This window comes from Dermacentor silvarum, chromosome 6, assembly GCF_013339745.2.
Source record: "Dermacentor silvarum isolate Dsil-2018 chromosome 6, BIME_Dsil_1.4, whole genome shotgun sequence".
NCBI classification, from domain to species: Eukaryota; Metazoa; Arthropoda; class Arachnida; order Ixodida; family Ixodidae; genus Dermacentor; species Dermacentor silvarum.
The window spans coordinates 73,941,995-73,956,493 of NC_051159.1; the positions used below are offsets into that span (position 1 = coordinate 73,941,995).

At 45.8% G+C, this 14,499-nt stretch overlaps 1 protein-coding gene across 2 annotated transcripts in view; it reads right to left on the bottom strand.

Annotated features, from left to right (window-relative positions):
* LOC119455591 (CRISP/Allergen/PR-1-like) overlaps positions 1–12,883 on the bottom strand; it is a 30,074-nt gene extending 17,191 nt beyond the window's left edge. Inside the window, exons 1-3 of one of the 2 annotated variants that reach the window (XM_049668890.1) lie at positions 12,696–12,883; positions 6,156–6,354; positions 5,136–5,220 (exon numbers count right to left, since the gene is read on the bottom strand). In XM_049668890.1, coding sequence (XP_049524847.1) covers positions 5,136–5,220; positions 6,156–6,354; positions 12,696–12,808 — 397 coding nt within the window. In that variant the 5' untranslated portion in view covers positions 12,809–12,883. Of the gene's footprint in view, positions 1–5,135; positions 5,221–6,155; positions 6,355–9,410; positions 9,570–12,695 lie in introns of those variants that run through there. The other variant, XM_049668891.1, reaches the window with a different exon arrangement.
* Between the last annotated feature and the right edge of the window lie 1,616 nt (positions 12,884–14,499).

Consider the following 14,499-nt stretch of genomic DNA (forward strand, 5'->3'; position numbering starts at 1 on the left):
AGAAACTCGCAGCTCCTGCGTGGGCCGTGCCGAAAGAAGGTGGCTGGGTTCGAGATTACACGCGCTTGCTTTAAACACAGGTTCGAGAGTAAAAGATTCTGCTCCATATTGAACGCAACGCGATTAGTCGAGGACAACTAGATACGCAACAGTACTGTCGGCGACTTCCAATTAGGAAAACCACCAGCCATTTAGCCATGTCGAAAAACAGGCATGCGCACAGGTAACATATAGGTATTTGTTTATTTATTTATTTTTATTTATTTTCGTACTCTCAATCGCCCGAAGGCTTTACAGAGAGGAGGGACAAGAACAAATGTAAGTATTAATGGCGGACTTGAAATTCTTGAAGTATTAATGGCGGACTTGAAATTCTTGGAGTCAGAGATGGCGGTGATGGAGGCAGGGAGTTGGTTCCAGTCTTCCGAGGTTCTTGGTATAAGTGCGTCAGAATAGATTTTAACACGAAAGTGTTTTATGCCGGGGTCCACCAAGACTTCACTGACGTATTTCCGTCACGGAAATACGTCATAGAACATAATACAAAGAAAGAAACCAGAAGAAAAAGTTCCACAAACATGCAAAATTTGGAAATCGAACCCACGACCTCTCGGTCCGCGACGATAGATCGCCGAGCGTTTAACCCATTGCGCCACAAACGCATTTGCAGAGAGCTACACAGACGCGCCTTATATATCTAACACTCCTCCATGTACCCGCGCTCTTGCTCGGGGCGGTGCCGCCGCCTACGAGCAGAAAAGAGAAGTACTGCATTATGACACTAACGCGCACCGACAGTGAACGCTTCGGTGGTCTCAGCACTACGACGCCTCGATGCCAGCATTCGAAGGGACGCTGGCATCAAGAAGCACTACCAACGCCACATAGGTGGCGTTCACCGTACTCAGCACAGCGGAGCGTGGCCTCCGCAATTAGCTCTGAAAATGTTTCTGAAGTTGATCGCGGAGGCTGCAATTACGACGCGCTGTACGCGCTGATTTGACTCGGTGACGATTCAGTTACGTGCTTTGTCTTGCGCGTTGTATTAGTGTGTCAGTTACGTGCTTCGTCTTTCGCGTTGTGCTAGCGTGTGCAGCGTAGTGCAGCTTCCATATGCACGACGGTTGCTCATGGTCATCGACGTTGGTAGTCGTGATGGAGGAGACGTGCCACCAGGCGTCAGCGTGGGTGCATCAACGCCTAAGGGCGCTTTAGCCACAAAACACCAATAGACATTATATATCAATGTGCAATAAACATTACACTACTTCTGTGAAGACACGTTTCACTTTCGTGTTCTATACCGATTCCTATATAAGAGGGATCAACCACATGTTTTTTTGTGTGACAAAGGGGTACACCAACTTTCTGGGAATGATCAATGCGAGATGACACGTATGATGGCCGATGTAGTAATTCTTCCTTAAGTGTGAGGTCGAAGTAAAATATTTTATGGAAGAGGCACAGTCGAGAACACTGTCGGCGCAGAGCGAGGTCTGGTAGGTCAAGAGTTAGTTTCATTGCGGAGAGGCTAGAATAACGACTATAGTTAGAAATTATAAACTGGGCGCTGCGATTCTGGATAAGCTCTAAAAAAATGTGGTTGATCCCTCTTATATAGGAATCGGTATAGAACACGAAAGTGAAACGTGTCTTCACAGAAGTAGTGTAATGTTTATTGCACATTGATATATAATGTCTATTGGTGTTTTGTGGCTAAAGCGCCCTTAGGCGTTGATGCACCCACGCTGACGCCTGGTGGCACGTCTCCTCCATCACGACTACCAACGTCGATGACCATGAGCAACCGTCGTGCATATGGAAGCTGCACTACGCTGCACACGCTAGCACAACGCGAAAGACGAAGCACGTAACTGACACACTAATACAACGCGCAAGACAAAGCACGTAACTGAATCGTCACCGAGTCAAATCAGCGCGTACAGCGCGTCGTAATTGCAGCCTCCGCGATCAACTTCAGAAACATTTTCAGAGCTAATTGCGGAGGCCACGCTCCGCTGTGCTGAGTACGGTGAACGCCACCTAGGTGGCGTTGGTAGTGCTTCTTGATGCCAGCGTCCCTTCGAATGCTGGCATCGAGGCGTCGTAGTGCTGAGACCACCGAAGCGTTCACTGTCGGTGCGCGTTAGTGTCATAATGCAGTACTTCTCTTTTCTGCTCGTAGGCGGCGGCACCGCCCCGAGCAAGAGCGCGGGTACACGGAGGAGTGTTAGATATATAAGGCGCGTCTGTGTAGCTCTCTGCAAATGCGTTTGTGGCGCAATGGGTTAAACGCTCGGCGATCTGTCGTCGCGGACCGAGAGGTCGTGGGTTCGATTTCCAAATTTTGCATGTTTGTGGAACTTTTTCTTCTGGTTTCTTTCTTTGTATTATGTTCTATGACGTATTTCCGTGACGGAAATACGTCAGTGAAGTCTTGGTGGACCCCGGCATAAAACACTTTCGTGTTAAAAAGTTTGTTAGTGTTACCTGGCCAGGATCCCAAATTGAGCAGGCATACTCAAGTTTGGGTCTGACCAAGGTCTTGTAAAGTGTGAGTTTTACTGTAGTATTGGCGCGTGAGAAGTTGCGACGCAAAAAAACCTAGCATGCGGTTAGCGTTGTTGATAATATAGTTCACATGCAAAGTCCATGATAGATTCTGGGCTATAATGACGCCGAGATATTTGTAAGAAGTCACGGCGGTTAGGGGTGTGTTATTAAGAGTGTAATCAGCGGGATTAGTTGAGTAAGGCACTCGAGACACGCGCATGCTTTTACACTTGTTAATATTAAGTTTCATTAGCCAATCAGAACACCAGCGGGAAATACTATCAAGGTCAGTCTGTAATGCAAGTACGGTCACAGGAGTTAGAAATTATGCGATATATTACACAATCATCAGCAAACAGTTTTATAGTAGAAGAAACTTGGGTAGGAAGATCATTGATGTATATGAGAAAGAGTAGTGGTCCTAGAACCGACCCCTGAGGTACCCCCGATGTTACTGAGGCGAAAGAAGAATCATGACCGTTAGCCGAAACATATTGAAAGCGGTTAGAAAGAAAACATTTAATCCAACCTAGGACATAGGCATCGAGGTTCAAACTGTCAAGTTTAAGAAAGAGTAGCTGATGTGAGACGGAATCAAATGCCTTAGCGAAACCTAGAAAAATACAGTCACCCGCCGTGGTTGCTCAGTGGCTATGGTGTTGGGCTGCTGAGCACGAGGTCGCGGGATCGAATCCCGGCCACGGCGGCCGCATTTCGATGGGGGCGAAATGCGAAAACACCCGTGTACTTAGATTTAGGTGCACGTTAAAGAAACCCAGGTGGTCTAAATTTCCAGAGTCCCCCACTACGGCGTGCCTCATGATCAGAACTGGTTTTGGCACGTAAAACCTCATAATTTAATTTAATTTAAGAAAAATACAGTCGACAATGAAAGCATTATCAACAGCGCGAAATAAGTCGTTTGTAAATAACAGAAGTTGCGTTTCACAGGAAAGATATTTTCTAAAACCATGCTGACAAGTAGAAAACAATGAGTTAGATTCAAGAAAACATACCACATGTGAATAGATGACGTGTTCCATGAGCTTGCAAGGTATACTGGTCAATGATATCGGTCTGTAGTTCAGTGGAGAGTGAGAAACACCTGATTTGTGCAAAGGAACCACCCTCCCCACCTTCCAAGCACTTGGTATGGTGCAAAATTGCAATGACTGTGAGAAAATCTCGCAAAGAATCAATGATGAATACACTGATGTACATTTCAAAAACTTCGAATTAATACCGTCAAGGCCAGCACTGCTAGAGAACTTTAGGGTTTCAATTAAACGAGAAATACCAATTGAATCAAACACAATAGGATACATAGGGGGAAAACCCGAGTCGGGATAATCAGGATATACAACAGGATTATTATGCGAAAAAAAGGAAATAAATGCATCATTTAATAGATCACAACAGTCCTTGTTATCTACAGGAACGCCACCAGTATCACAAAGCTCAATCAAGGTTTCATTTTCGCTATTGACTGCGCACCAAAATTTTCGAGGATTGTGACGTAGAAGTGTCGGCAGTGTGCTACAATAAAAATCATCCTTGGCGCGTGCTATAGCCTGTTTGAGTAAGGCACAGGTACAGGTGTTTACTCAGAAATTATTCTTTTTTTTTCGTATAGGCAAAATGACGCCGTGCTCGCACACTTATCTATATGGCTCTTCCTATACAACACCCTTCTACAACTTCTATATCTTCTTGTTGGAATCCGGTGCTACTACTGAACAGCTGAGCGCATGCACATTTATTACAGTGAACGGCTAAATGGCTACTGCGCCCATTTCTTACATTGCTGAGGTGCTGTCGTGCTCTGTCATTAAAACATTGCCAAGTGTGTCCAATGTGTACATCCTTCCACAGCTTAAAGTATTTGATAAATGATGTCGTAGCTGCTCGTGGTGAATTCAGCTTCGTGATTAGTAGAACATTACGGGCGCTTGCGATCTTTCATTACCCTGCGAAGTTATGAAAATTTGCAAGCAATCGAAAACACAAAGTTGACTTGATGTAGCAGCACGAAAAAAAAAAAAAACGAAAAAAAACCTACATACCTATGCACGTTATACCGAACGTTCACAGGATTTGCCATAATCTTAAGAAAGTCAGTCCGACTCTGTTCGCAACGATGAAGAGCCGCCTAGAGATTTGAGCCAGCGTAAGGCTAAGGAAGCTTAACGTTCGACTGCTCCCCGAGCAATCGGAGGAGCCACGTGACCAGAATTCTGTAGAATCTTGGTCGCGCTCCTATCTACAAGGTGATCGCATCTCCGGGCACTCTGAGCTGGAGCTAGGCTTTCTGAAAGAACCAAGCTAACGTCTTCCGAGCTCTCAATTTCTAGCAGCCGGATTTACAAGCTAGCTAGAGCGCTCGAAAGCGGCCAGTTGAATGTATACCATTAGCGTTGCGCTGTATATAGTGTCTTGTCTCTTGAGCTGAAAGCAAAGAGGAAATAGAGCCTCAAGCAAAATTTGAACGTCAAGGTTCTCCTCGGATTTTCGCGCACTGGTGGAAACTAAAAAATTAAAATAAAAAGGGGGGATGCAAACAGGCAAGTTTTGAGTCAGCTCACCGATGTTGCAGCCTATACAGCCAGGCTCAAACACGCAGTTCGATAAGTGGGTCTGGGCGAGCTCCTCCAACTGTAGACTGTAGCTCTGCATGCAACACAGGATATATATGCTTACGGCGTGTCCACAATGCGGATGAGGACAAATGCAGGCATAACATGAACATGGTTCAGGTATAACAGCTAGTAAGAATTTCAAGAAAAGTTATGACCACTGATTAAGCACAACTTAACACACACGTAGGAAGACACCACGGTCCTACCTCTATTGCAGGAACCTATATTCTTCTCATTCGTTTCGAATTGGTGTTTTTTAGATATACCTTTTTTTCCTTCCTTCTACTTTGCCTTGTTTTTGCCCGCTGTAACTACCCTCATACAACACGTAAATTTGGGTAGGCACATAATTACATATTGCTATACGAAGCAGTTGATCAAATGTACAAGGACTTGAGTTCATTTACTATTTACGAAAAGACTTCGTCTATGTCAGTTCAAGCAATATAGACACTTCATAGGAATTGTCTAGAAGTTGTATGCAGCAATACAGGAACATGTATGTAGGCTTTATTAGGCTGGCTAAATACGAGTATACAGAAGTATACGAGTAAATGCAGAAGCACCGGTTAACAAATTATGACCATGTTTACGTTGGCTATATAAGAAGCTTCATACAGGTGGGACCACTCTACAAAACTGTTAGCAGCCACTAGCAATGACACGCATGTGGAAGACATAAAACTTCCAGCGCTTGTGCGTGCCCATCTTATTCGTGATTCGTCTGTGCTGCGCCGCAGTAACTTCAATAAAGCAAGCGCCATGCGCAGTGACGCTCCCTTGGCCTTTGGCTGAGCTTTTCCTTGTTGGTCCATTCTTGATCGAAGCAGAGCACAAAGCATTGGCGGTAGCGTAACTAATCGCTCGTTACCATAGCAGGGCTCTTCCTGTATAGGTAAAGACCAAGAGTGGAGCTCTGCTGCAACAACAATGGCTAGTTGACGAGCACGTATAAGAAATGCTCACCATCTGCAGCATGTCGGACGCGGCCGGCCATTTCTTCTCTTTGCCCATGGCCACCGAATTTCGTATCTGGTTGTGCAGCCGGACGATGGTTGCGCGCTCCTCATCGCTCAGCGCTGCGCACCGGATGCTGCAGAACAGCAGAAGCATGGCGGCTTGCGCGAGCAGTACAAAGCGGAGCGGCACGATCGTTGAGCGGCGCCTGCGACATACAATAAAACGCCCGCATACGCGACAGAATCTGTAAGGATAAGGTGACACGCACACGCACGCACGCACGCACGCACGCACACGCACACACACACACACACACACACACACACACACACACACACACACACACACACACACACCACACACACACACACACACACACACACAACACACACACACCACACACACACCACACACACACACACACACACACACACACACACACACACACACACACACACACACACACACACACACACACACACACACACACACACACACACACCACACACACACACACACACACACACACACACACACACACACACACACACACACACACACACACACACACACACACACACCACACACACACACACACACACACACACACACCACACACACACACACCACACACACACACACACACACACACACACACACACACACACACACACACACACACACACACACACACCACACACACACACACACACACACACACACACACACACACACACACACACACACACACACACACACACACACACACACACACACACACACACACACACACACACACACACACACACACACACACACACACACACACACACACACACACACACACACACACACACACACACACACACACACACACACACACACACACACACACACACACACACACACACACACACACACACACACACACACACACCAAACGTACCTTGTCTCGCAGCTCGCTCTTTGAATGCATCGGATGGATCGCGGCAGCAATAACGCTACTAGGTGATTGCTGCGGCGAGGAGTTGCTTGACAAACACACATTCATTCTCGCACGACAGAAATTCACAGGAAGATGGAGACTTGGAGTAATGTCGAAACGTTGGCTCCAGCGACATTCCCTTTTCTACCACTATTAATTATACTCATTCTTTTGCATTTGAGTACAGACACCGAGAGCCCCTAGTTCCGCATTTTCGTCCAGGATACGCGACGGAGTGCTATGGAAGCACAGCGACCACTTGAGACGACGTGCGGTGCTGTCATCCACTTTCTTGAGTCGACGTGGAGCGTCAAGTGGCGGAACTTTCTGGAATGTGGGGGTCACTGTTCCACTCTTACACTCTACCGAGTGGGGGACAGCACCAAGCCTCGACTGAAAAAGACGTTGCGCTTCTGTAAGCTCTTTGGTGACTCTTACATAAATTTATGGACTTGAGTGGCACATCTTCGCTTTACCACAATAAAGTAGTCGACGAGAGTATCTAGTTAGGAAATGTTCGTTCAGGAGTCACCATGGAATGTCAATGGAAGCGTTTGGTCATTGCTTCAATCGAGCAGCAGCGCTGTCAGCAGCGCTCGTCTTTGGTAAGCAGTAAAGTGTCAAGGGGAAGGACGTTCCAGAATACGAGGCAATGCAAGGCGAAACTTTCGGACTGACAAAGAAAGTTTGACCGAAGCTAAGGACACAGCACAACTGGCAATGTCAAAAATAAAATGATAGGCGTAGCTTTAAGAGATTACAAAGCGGTAGTGTGAATCCGAAACCAAACCTGGGCGCACGATATTTGAGTTCCGAATCAGAGGAAGAATAAGGTAGGGTCGCAAGAGACATGCAATGCGTAGAACAGGTAACCGATTGTACCTCAGATAACAATGGGTGCGAGGTAATACGAACCATAGTTGGAAGTAACCGATAATAAAACCAAATCATGAGGTTAGGAAATTTGCAGCCATAAGGAGCTTTGACTGATGCGGAATAGGGGGAACTTGATATCTCAGGAGATACCTTTGTACTGCATTGGATTTGAAGAAATTGTGATTGGGAATAAGCTCAAATTAAAGAAGGAGTTGTCCGCTTATTTTGGCATTAACTGAACGAGGCTGGATTGGGCTGAACAAGTGTTGGGTAATGCTGTGAAAACCTGGCTGACGTTATTCGACTTAGCCACTTTGCAAGCTACTCTTGTAGATTTGGTTGAGTAAGTTTTACGGGTAACTAGATTACTAGAATTGCTATTTCCATGGCAATCACGTAAAGTACGTGAATTTTTCGAACGTTTTGCATGGACCTGTTGAGAAATCTCTCCAGTTCCTTGTAAAATCTTTTGCGGTTATGTTGTGCTGTGTGAAGCTTAATCTTTACTGATAATTCAATTTAACAAGAATTTTCAGCGCAGAAACAAATTGCATCGCTTTCTAATAGACGTGTCGCCAAATTGAGATAGGGGTTTCTTAAGTGACAACCAAAATGCTTATATTCATTTACTCTAGGCATTATTTTGTCTAGATTGAAGCTCTGACGTTTAGGCATTAGGTGACAGTGTCGTATACGACGGGCCGTGTCGAGACCACAAATTTAACTTCCTCCACACAGATAAAAAAATGAGAGACTGTCGCTTGCTCATGCATTCTGCTAGCGGCATACCTGTTTCGTTTGGTTCTTATAATCAGCTACGTATCTCCCTCTAACTGAGAGCACGCGACATACATAGGGTCCCAGAAGTCATTGTTGCGAGCAGAAAATAATAGTTCATTGGTGCGATACGAAAAGAAAAAGCAAGGATGTTGCAGTGCCCAATTCCGCAGAAAGAGAAAAAAACAAAAGGCTGCTCCAGGAAGTGGCCGTCTATTTAACGAAAAATTTCTCCGCAGAATAACTCACATGATAAACCAAAATGCCCTGGAAAATTCGATGCTGTATGAAAAGCAGGGCGTAGTATCCGCATTATATATTAACATAACACCAATTTACAAGGCGAGTCTAGATTACAGTTGCGCATGATTACAGTTCCCAAAAGTGTGACCCCCCCAATTTGTAAGCACCATAAATTTCAAACCATTTCACTTGCATTTCTTGACCCGAACGCCGTATGGTCTAACGTGCAGAATCACTGACTTTGTTCTGCACAGTAACCAAACGTTGTTTGACTGCACTATGAACGCGAAGCGGGCACACGATCCTCAAGCAGCTCCATTAACTCCTCCCCCCTATCTGTGTGGTGGATGCGCAAAATTAGACACAGGTACTTGGCTTACATGGTTTGAAAGCTGGAAGCAAGCAGGCTGCCTGAGCTAAGCATCGTGCTTCGGGATCTCAACGACGTCGGTGGTTTCCGGGTCGAAGATCGGAGGAAGTGGTGTGGGCACAGCTTTCGTGAGCGCCTCCAGCTTTGCACAGGGCCAGAATTTGTCACTTGAATAAACAACGGTATGCTGGAGCGCTGATCATTGCGGTGGGAGCGCTTCGGGCTGCGCGTCACCGCTACGTTCTTGTGAGAAGGAGACGAAGAAGAAGAAGAAAAGGATGATGATTATGAGCCTTAAACGTGGCATGTACCCACAATAGGAGAAAGAGGTCACAAATCAGGTAGTTGTATAGAAAACGAAGCTCGCCAATCGCCGAAGCACGTGAAATACGGCGCGAAAGAATAGAGGAAGGAATGAAATAGATTAGGAGGCAGTGTCATGTGACGATCTTGAAGCCTCGTCATAAAAAAATATAAAGGAAAGGCCCAAGTGACAGGCAGGAGGTCATTTCTAACCAACGATCGCACGCTAGATGTGGGGGTGGGTAGAGTTGAGAGGCAGGTGGCAAGGACCGGTCATGACGAAGGTGTCACTAAAAGATATACCATGAACCAAACAGTAACTTGAAAGGTCCGGCAACCAAAATGGGCCTATTTGCCCAGAGTAAGCGCGCAGGTGGGCACCAAAAGAAAGGACAGCCGACGTCAGAGGAGGCTGGTTTGCAGAGGCCAGCTGCTTGACGTCCTGCTTTCTCCTATAGGCCGGTAGTTTGTAGCGATGGCTTTCCGATGCTAATGCCTCTTCTAGCTTTTCGCGCTTGGTCAGTGGTCAGAGAGACGGTCCGCTCCCGTCATCAACGGGATCAGCCGGCCGTGAGCGGTGGATGATAAGCCTAGTATAGAATAAAGCATAACGCATCGCTACAAAATACCGGTTTTAGTCTTTCCGCCCTTCAAGCCACGAAAACTTTAGCAGCTGCAGCTTCAAGCACGGTCGCAAGTGACGCTGCGGTCATGATTCGCTTGGCGCCAAGCGAAGGTCCCAAGGGAGCTGCCCATAGTAATTCGTTGCTTGTCGCGTTCGGTGTGCGAGGTTTCTAATGTTTACACCTTTTAATGCGGCAATTTAACTAATGGTAATAAATAACACGCTTACGGGTTTTTTTCGTCTTCAAGTTCTTGCCACTATAACTACAATTCACGACATATGTCGCGGGAAGGGAGCAGCAACAACAGTCAGTCGTGACCTGCGCGTTTTGGTGTGCGGCTTTCTTTCGATCATGATGGCGCCTGGTGCTTCGGCATAGCGCTTTAGGAAGGCGCCCCCGTGCTTCTTGCGGTGCGCCGAGAGTTCTATGCAAGATTGCCCGAGCTAGGCGCACCCAAGCTCGAGACTGCAGAACGGTAGTCAGTGAGCAAAGATGGCGAAAAGCACGCGATAATAGCAGGTAATTAAATGGCCGGAAAATGCCATGTATGCGTCAACCCGAGCGCATCCGGCATGCACCACTTCCCCATTGTAAACAAGGGCTTTTCCGACGTTGTAATGCTCAGCATCTTCAACGCAGCACGACTGCGTGACTTTCGCATTATACGCAGACTTTATGAAAGCTGCTTTCCGCATCTTGCCAACTGTGGGTGGTTCCTTTAAAAAACTTCTGGCATTTCACCATGCTGAAGGAAAGTTCTAAATCATATATAAACCGGTTAAGCGACAAAGAAGAAACCTCGCCTATTTTATTAATTTGATTTCCCGTATTCGAGGCATTATTGTCCATTCTCAGTGTTTACATTGTTGCGTTAATGCAAACATTGGTTAACGTTATCCACAAACTAAGATTTTCACGACCACGGCATACCACGCGAACAAAGATACAGGCGGAAAATGTGGCACTTTTTCAACGAAAGGTGGTGCGTGGTATACCAATAGCCTTAGGGTGTAGTGCGCCCCGACACAAGACAAATACAGTGACACAGATATACACGGCCCACGTCACTGTTAGTATAGCGTATTAACAAGCACAGAGTGCAACCATAGTAATACGCGAGGCCTTGAGATGGTGCAAAAAAAAAGAAACACTCGCATTAACAACTTGTTGCCTGCTTACTAAATTACGGTATTGACTGATCGGCAGTCAATAAGCCAAGTGTATCGATAGTGCTGCTGTAGCAGTATAGACTGTTTGCCTCTGAGCCGCACATACACCCTACGCCGTCGACGGCCAAGAAGAGTCCGCCGAACACCCCACAATACTCGCAACGTCAGGCGAGAGAGCTATACCGAGCGAGGCAAAAGTTGCATAAGGTGCTGAGAAGCTGCTGTAGGCCGCTATAGCACGACAAAAAAGAGCTCTTTCTGTCAGCATTATAGTGCATCCTTGGCTTCGACAGCGCTGCATCGTTTTAGTAATATTGATTTCATTCAGCTGCAAAACTGATATGCATAAACAGCAAAGAAAGAAACTGTAAAAGGGCCGAAGCTCTGGACCCTTAGTTGTTCGCCATCGAGTGCCGAGATTTTGAGCAATTTTTTTTTTTTTTTCATTGCAAGAACGGGAAGTCACTGCAGGGACTCGGACTTTTGACGCTTCTGCGATATGTGGATTCGATTAATCGTAGAAGCTTTCGTAAAAGGTAAATTTATGCTTTTTTGCTTGTCATTATTTTTCGGTTAGGCATCCGTTCACAATCCGATTCGAACAAGCTTGAATAGTAATGTTCCTCTCTCCTGCTTAGCTGAAAGTGAACCGTATTACCGTAAGTATACAATATCCGAAACGATAAAGAATTTTGGTTCGGAACCTGCTCTGTGTAGGTCTCCTCCACTGAAGTTTTTTAACGATTTAAGAAAACATGCGCAATGCATTGTGTGCATGTGGCTCAAGCATTTTCGGCTACACGTCATGATGAAACTGGGAAAATTAATGAAACAGTAGAGATTATTTCATACTTGTGCAGAGGTTTATGCCACTAATTTGCACACGCATATCAGAATTGATTCACCTGGCCTTCTCGCACAAGCAGTCTCCATTGCACTAAGTACCATCATCGGTCGGTTAAAGAGCTGATAGTTCTTGCGCAGATAATAGTTCCGTTTGAACACGCGTATGTATAGAAATAATTTTGTACCTTTAGTGCCTGTTGTTCATTTCATTTCTTTGTTATTTGACAATCACTCTCTATCCAATAGCAGTCAACCTGAGACTATGTCAAGTATACATACACATACATCACATAAAATATATGTGTTTTTCGCTTGAGGGACGCCTACAACGTAGTGAAGAGCTGTTCGTACCTGGTGATGTCTGCTTGTTCCATAGCGCTCGCGGTGAACTTCGTCATTCCTTTTTGGCTCCTGTACTGTCCACAAATAAAACGAAATGGCTCGCTCTCGTAGAGTACAACCATACTTTCAAATTCGTTTGACGTGTTTCCTTACATTTGCTGTGGCAGGAGAACCTCCTGTTCTCTGGATGATGAAATAAAGAAGCTTCATTTTGTGATTCTGCTTCTTTTGTTTCTTCATATAGCATTCACGGCCAGGTGTTTATATTTGAGTGTCTTCATTCACCGTCCAAAACACTAGCCCACACCTGCTTATATCTGACCGCATGAGTCATACACTACTAGAGAATCTACAAGGGTCCAAGTCCACTTCACAAAAAAAAAGAGAAAGAAAAGAAAAAAAAATGGTTTGATTCAATCTTTTTATTGTTCTGAAAAAGTAGCGATCAAGGTGTCGCTTACTTAATTATAATATAAAGGGGAAACACAATACTGCTATGTGATTGATATCTGATGTTTATTTCATTTCATCTGCATTTGGAATAAATAGGACAATAGGATTTGCGTCTGACAACAGTAGGGCGTATGACAGCTGTCTTTTTTTGCGCATACTTTTTGCGCATACATTTTTTTTTGTGTTTGATTGCTGTCAAATTGAGACGGCCGAGGGTCCACGTTTGTAGCAGACGACACGCTCTACGGGTGCAGCGCTGCCGGTTCTGCGGCGCCGTCGCCGCCGGTCTCCGCCGCTCAGCGCATGCGCACATGGAAGCAAGCTGTTGAGTGTTTTCCACGCGCCTCGACAGATGGCGCTACGCGATGTATAATTTGCATTGCACGGTTTGTCCCGAGCGAATGCGTTGCGCGGCGGCGGAGTCGGCGCTCCTGTTTATCTTACTCCGCGGGCTAGACTAAGCACTACCAAGTCACCCGCAGCATTTTGCGTAATTATTTAATTACTGATCAATTATCGATTAGATATTGATTGGCTATTGATTGGCTATCGCAAGGTATTGGCCACCTATGTGGGCTAGGCTAAGCACTACCAAGTCATCCCCATCATTTTTCGGAATTCATTGATTATTAACAGATTTTCGATTAGCTATTGATTGGCTATCGATTGGCTATCGCAAGGTATTGGCTACGTATTTGGCCTAGGTTAAGCACTACCAAGTCATCCCCAGCATTTTCCGGAATTTATTGATTATTGATCGATTATCGATTAGCTATTGATTGGCTATAGATTGGCTATCGATGAATGACTAAGCTTAAGTAGTCGCAACCATGCTTGGCTATAGACTTAGCCAGGCTCAGGTTCGCTAGTTCACAGGGGTATGTGCCATTGCCCAAATTTGGTATCGTTTTCGTATTGTTGGGACAGCTTGCAAGGGCGTGGACACGTATGCTCCACGGGCACAATACAAATAAGGCGCGCCGCAATAAACTGGGCTGCACACGGCTCGGAGCTCTCCTGGCCTAGCCTTATCTACATTCCACGTTTGCATACACCATATGGCCACCGGGCAAGCACGTTAAGAACGTGAACGTAAAACAGAGAACAAAAAAATCGGGAAAAAAGTGTGTCGGAGTTAATGAAATTAGATTCTTGGGGTTTTCTAGCCAAAACCACGATATGATTATGAGGCACGCCGTAGTGGGGGAACTCCGGATTAATTTTGACCACTTGGGGCTCGTTAACGCGCACCCAATGCACAGTACACGTCCGTTAATGCATTTCGCTCCCATCGAAATGCGGCCGCCGCAGCCGGGATTCGATCCCGCGCCCTCGGGCTTTGCAGCGCAACTCCAAAGCC